The sequence below is a fragment of the Apteryx rowi genome, unplaced genomic scaffold, assembly GCF_003343035.1.
Source record: "Apteryx rowi isolate R43461 unplaced genomic scaffold, aptRow1 scaffold_1183, whole genome shotgun sequence".
NCBI classification, from domain to species: Eukaryota; Metazoa; Chordata; class Aves; order Apterygiformes; family Apterygidae; genus Apteryx; species Apteryx rowi.
This window is the reverse complement of record NW_020447401.1, coordinates 100,771-106,499: the sequence shown is the minus strand read 5'-3', so window position 1 is coordinate 106,499 and position 5,729 is coordinate 100,771. Positions and strand designations below refer to the sequence as shown.

Genomic DNA, 5,729 nt, shown 5'->3' with positions numbered 1-5,729 from the left:
CAAATCGCAGCCCAGCGCCACGGGCTGGATGGGACCTTTGTGCCCTGGCAAGGGGACAGGCCGCAGCCCGCCGTGACCGCAATGGGGACGGGGGCACTGGGTTTGCGCTGGCGACACAAGCCGGCGCGTGAACTGGAGCAGCGGCTGGAGCCACGAGGTGGGAAGGGAAGGGAAGGGGCCGGGAACGCGTCGGAGCTCTCGCGGTGCCGGCAGCAAAAAAATCAGAAACCAGACGCCGCTACGGGAGGCCTCGGGCTGATGCTCCGCGTGGGGACGGGCCCTGGCAGCCGCGTTAAAGAGAAGCACCCGCCGGGGAGGCGCCGGCCCAGCCCGGCCCAGCCGTCCCGCGGCACCCTGCTCCCACCCCGCTCCCACTCCGGCTCCGCATCGGAGCTGCCCTCGCCGGCACCCACCGTGCACGGGCTGCCCTGCGCCACGGGGTTAACCGGCACGGCCGGGATGCGGGCGAGGACCCTCTTTAAAAGCCTCCCCCATCCCAAGCCGCTACGCTCGGGTGCTCAGCCCCCATCCCCAGGACCGATGCGCCCCGCAGGTCTCCAGGGAGGAGGGCTCCRTCCGCCGCCGGCGGGGCCGGGACGAGGCTCGGCAGGGCGCCCGCGGGTGCTCTCTCTTTAACCCCTCGCACCGCGCTCACCAGATCTCTGACTAGTGGGAGAGATTTGCGTCCAAGCTTAATGTCGGGCATGCTGTCAATGCAGCGCAGAAACCTTACCGCCGCCCCCCTGCAGCCGGGGACGGCCAAGCCAGGCCGGAAAAAAAAGAGAACAGAAAACACAAGCCACGTTAGAGCCAGCCGGGGAGCAGGGCACGGGGCGCCCGAGCCGCGCTACGGGAGGGCCGGGAGAAAGCCCGTCCCGCGCGGCCGCCTCCGAGTGACGCYGGCTGCGGCGGCGAGAGTCCAGCGGGTCGGAGCGGGAGCGAAGCCGGCGGCTGGCGGGTGCAAGGCGTTAGGAGGAACCTCACCAAATCGCTAACTAGGGGGATGGGTTTTCTCTTGCGTATGTCCGGCATGCTGTCTATAATGATCAACCCACCGCCAGGCCTGCAAGAGAGACGAGAGTCAGCAGGGCTGGGGAAACCGAGGCGGAAAGGGACCCTCGAGCCTTGTGCCAGGCTCGCCCCGGCCTCGGGAAGCAGGATCCGGCAGCAGCTACGGGGACCCGAAGGACCCCCGTCCCCATAGCACGCTGGCTGGAGCAGCCAGCCGCTGCCCAGGGCCTTTCGGCAAAGCCCCGGGGCTCAGGGCTCGTCGGGCTCCAAACTGTGGGAAAAGGGGATGCTGGGGAAAACTGCCGTCTTCCGCCCGGGTTTGCTTCAATGGTGTGACAGTGAAGTGCAGCAAAAAATAGCCCTTAGGGCTTATTTTGCTTTGGTTTTCCAGCATGGAGCAAAATAGCYGGGGTTTTGGAGCCGTGCTCCGAGCTGCCTGGCCACTTGGGAAACCGAGGCAGGGTGGCTTGGGGTGAGATGCTGATTCACAGCCTCCAGCTCTGGCAGTCTGGGCTCGTCCGTGGGAAAACCAGGTTTCCTCCGCAGACACCCGGGGCCCAGCGCGATTTTGGTGGGATTTTCGGTCCACTCCGCACATCTCAAGGCARCCTATCGCGTTTTGTCTGCGGGACCCACGCGGGTGAGTCCTCGGGGCTGCCTGCCCCAGCTCGGTCCCATCCTGACCCACTCACCTCCTTGCCTCTCCCGGGCTCTTCCCACGTGGATGTGCAGCGGCGGCCAGGACCATCCCTGCCCGCTCCGTTGGCTCCTCCAAAAGCACCGATGCACCCGCCTGGGCATCCGGCCACCGGCGTCCAGCCCGAACTGGACTCCGTCACCACCGCGGTTTGGGGACGCTTACCCCAACCAAGCCCCCGGCACGGCCTCCCCCTGCATGCAACCCCTTGCGTGGAGGGAAGGGTTGCTAGTGCCATCGTCCCTAACGAAGCGGGGACAGCAGAGACCCAGGGGAGCGGAGAGCAGCCGGTCCCTTACTCACCCGCCTTTGAACCACAGCGACTTAGCTTCTCCATCGCCGTCTCCGCGGGCCTGCAAGACACGCGGTGCCGGTCAGGGGCGGCAGAGGCGGCGGCGCTGAGCCCCGCGCCAGCGAAGGCTGCGGCGGGCAGCCCGGCCCCGGGGACGCTGCTCTATTTCGGAACGAACGAACGCCGAACCGGTGCCTTGCGGGCGCCGGGGAAGCGTGTAAAGGGATTACACGGCCGGCGGATAAAGCGCGTTCCTAAAAACGGCTGGGATCTTTCCAGCACGGCCTTCGCCCTGGGGATAAAATAATCTTCGAGAGTTTGGAGACGTGCTGGAAAAACGGCAGCCGGGTTTCTCCGGGAGCTACTGGGCTTGGCGAAGCCGGGGGGGAGACGGTTGCACCGTGCAAAGCGCCAGGCGAGGGATGGCAAAAGCATCGGTCAACAGGCTCTGCAGGTGCACGCAGCCCCAGAGCCGCCGGGGATGCAGAGGAGCCTGGGAAAAAGCCGCAGCCGGCCGGGAACGTGGTGTGCGTGCAGCCCCCCCGGCACGCCGGGCACCGTCTCGCAGGTCCCTTGCCCGTGTAGGGAGCCAATTCGAGGGGGAGAAGAACGGAAAGAGCCGATTTCTCCTCCCCGGCATTGCAAGGTGCCGTGGCGGCGCGCGCCCATGGGCGCCGGGAAGGCGCGGGAGGGGCGCGGGGGGGGGGATGGGGGTCCCACCGCACGTGCTTACCTGCAGGCAGGCTACAGCCCTCCCCTGCGGGAAGGGGGGACGCGGACGCAAGGACCATGGTGGTGGAGAACTGAAAAGAGAAGCGGCGGGGAGGGGAACCGCAGCCCCGCGGAGGGGGCGCATCCGGAGCCAAAACAAAAAGAAAAGATGGAGGATGGCGTCTAAAAACAGAACAAAAAACGGTCAACTCAATAAACGGGGACGGGGCCGAGGGAGTCGCAGCAGCACACCGCAACCGCATGCAGCACACGCCGGGGAGAGGGGACGGGGGGGGGAAGCAGCTCCTCATCGCTCCCGGCCCCTCGCGCGGGTCCGGAGGCGCCGCACAGCTCCCCGCTGCCCCGAGGGGCGTCGGATTTACGTGGCGTCGGGGATCGGCCGTGTCTGCAAGATGCCCAAGCTCTACCGGGCGCCGGATGGGGCCCCCCTGGGTGTCGCGAGCCCTCCCGGTGCCGCCGGCGGGCCGCGGGGCGGGCTCACCTCCTGCAGCTGCATGCAAACCTTGTTGAAGGCTCTCAGCCAGTTGGCCTTGGCTCGCGCTTTGGGGTCCTGGACCTCCGTCTCCTCCTGCTCCCTGCAACCACACGCAGCCCAGTCACTGCGGGGAAYGGCCCCGGGGGTGACCGGGGGGGGCACATCCAGGCTGGGCGATGAGATGGCCCAGCAGCCCTAACGGGAGTTGTTTTTTTTCCTCCTTTTTGGACAAAAATGAGACATGGAGGGAAGAAGAGCGAGCAACCAAATGTCCCAGGCTCCTGGAGAGCCTGGTGTGACGGGAGACCGGAGATTGGTACCCAGGGTCCGGCTGGGACGAGGCCACGGAGAGTTCGGGAGATCCGTCTCTCCCCTCTCTATTGCCACGTAGGCAGAAATGCCCAAACCAGCCCTGGGGGGGCCTTGAATACATGAATCTGTGGTCCTCAGCGTTAATCTGTGGTCCTCAGCATTAATCTGTGGTCCTCAGCGTTAATCTGTGGTCCTCAGCCCCCGGCGCGGCACCACCCAGCAGCCTGCCCGGAGAAGAGGCATCGCCGCCAGACACAGCGCGAGGCCGCCTTCGCGAGGCCCGAAATACGTAGGGGTTTTTTGGAAAAAAAAGTTCATTTAGACATTCTTTTAAACCAGAGGTTCCCCCTACTCCGGTCTATAACTTAAAGCAAATAAAAACGCGAAAAAGCCCATCACGCTCCCCCCTGCACGGAGCAAGTGTGCTCAGCGAACCACGGAAGAACGGACGCGTTCCATAATTAAAGGCAAAGACTGACACCCGAATTATTCGCCCGCTGTACCGGGGACGCGGCCACCAAATCCTTCATCCGCACAGCGCGGGAGGCTGCGGATGGGCTTTTACCAGCGGCCCGGGAAGCTTCCTATGAAGGAAGCTTCCCGTTTCGATCGCATGTTGGTGCTCAGGCACCGGCTCCAAGCTGGAGCCACCCTCCAAATCCCAGGCTCAGGCACAGCACCTGGCACACCGGCCACGGCACAAGGTGCCCGGCATCACCCCGCAGCACCAGCCCTGGTGGCATCTCCACTACTCTCGTCCAYCCCCGGCGTCCTCGGTGCCACCGGGAGCCGCTCTCCCTCCCGGTGCCTCCTACCTCTCGGCTGCTTTGGGGGGCTCAGGCTCCTGCGCCGCCTCCGGCACGGGGGCTTCGTCCGCTCCCCGCTGGGCCTKCAGGGACTCGGGGCTTTCTTGGGGGACGGAGGCATCCTTCTCCTCCTTCCTCTCCTCCTTCCTCTCCTGCGGCTGCGGCTTGGCCTGCGGGACCAGCTGCGGTTGCTGCGGTTGCGGCGGCTGTTGCGGCTGCGGCTGTTGCTGCCCTGGCGGTTTCGGCGGCGGCGGGTAGGCGTCGCGCTCCGGGGCTTGGGGCTCGTAAGCGCCCCGCTCCCGCAGGTCCTCCTCCTCCTCTTCCTCCTTGGCGTAGCCTTCCTCATTCTCGCTGTAGTCCTCGTTGAACTCCTCCTCCTCCTCTTCCTCCTCCAGGTAGAGGTCGTCGTCCTCTTCCTCCTCCCAGCGGGGCGAGTCCTTGCGGTAGCTGACGGAGCTGTGGCAGGAGTGGTAGGAGTCGCCGTCGCGCTCGTCCAGCTCCGAGTCCCGCAGGCTCTCRTTCTCGAAGTCCTCGCTCAGCTGCGAGCTGCCCCGGCTCAGCTCCGCCGACGAGGCGTACCGGCTGCTCCCCGTGGGGCTGCGGGGCCAAGGGGCACAAGGACGGGGCTTAGACGGGGTCCCGGCGCCCCYGGACCCCCAGCGCCGTGCCGGGAGGAGAGGGGCTGGGAAGGGGCCGGCATGGCTGCGGCCGCCCCCCCCTTCCCGGGAAGCAGCGCCCGGGGGGGCGAGGAGGTGCTGGTGGGCGCCGGGATCCCGATGCAGGGATGCCGGCAGAGGGAATCGAAGGTGCAGACCCCGGAGACTCCCCCCACACATACACAGGGAATGGACCCCCCCCCCCCCAGGCTGGAGCGATCTGGGGGGGCTGAGCCCGGGGACACGGGGGCAGCCGTCTGCCCCCCCTCGGCTCACCCGCTGCCTGAATGCGGCCGGATCTGCACCCCCAGCCAGACCCATCCTGCCTGCTGTTTCTGCCCTACCCCCTGTCCTGCCCCCCCCGGCTGCAAATCTGCCCCCCAACCCATGTCTGGCACCCCAGCACACCCCATACCCCCTCTCCACCTCCAGGCACCCCTCCGCTGCCCTCTGCTCCCCTCCACCCCATCGCTCCCGTAGCCGCATCTCTGCTACCCATCTCGGCTTCTCCTGCCCCACGGCCCCCCCCCTTCCACCTCCCCAATTTCCCTGCCGGCCCCTTTCCCACCGGCCACGCTCCCAGGCCTCTCTTCCTCTCCGTGCGCCCCTCCTCATCCTGCTCCCTCCTCCTCGCCGCAGCCCCCTCCTGCAGCCGGCGGCCCCCGCGGGATGCCGGAGCCCGGCAGGGCAGGACAGGGCAGGGCTCCTCCTCGCCCCCACGGGGCCGGGGCGCACGGCGACCGCGGGG

The 5,729-nt window shown here is 67.1% G+C and overlaps 1 protein-coding gene across 1 annotated transcript in view; it reads right to left on the bottom strand.

Annotated features, from left to right (window-relative positions):
- The window catches only part of UNC13A (unc-13 homolog A), a gene marked incomplete at its 3' end in the record, with an annotated part of 28,645 nt that overhangs the window by 11,868 nt on the left and 11,048 nt on the right, over positions 1 to 5,729 (bottom strand). The window contains exons 10-13 of the mRNA XM_026084151.1: positions 4,335 to 4,922; positions 3,214 to 3,307; positions 2,012 to 2,061; positions 985 to 1,063 (exon numbers count right to left, since the gene is read on the bottom strand). Coding sequence (XP_025939936.1) covers positions 985 to 1,063; positions 2,012 to 2,061; positions 3,214 to 3,307; positions 4,335 to 4,922 — 811 coding nt within the window. The remainder of the gene's footprint in view (positions 1 to 984; positions 1,064 to 2,011; positions 2,062 to 3,213; positions 3,308 to 4,334; positions 4,923 to 5,729) is intronic.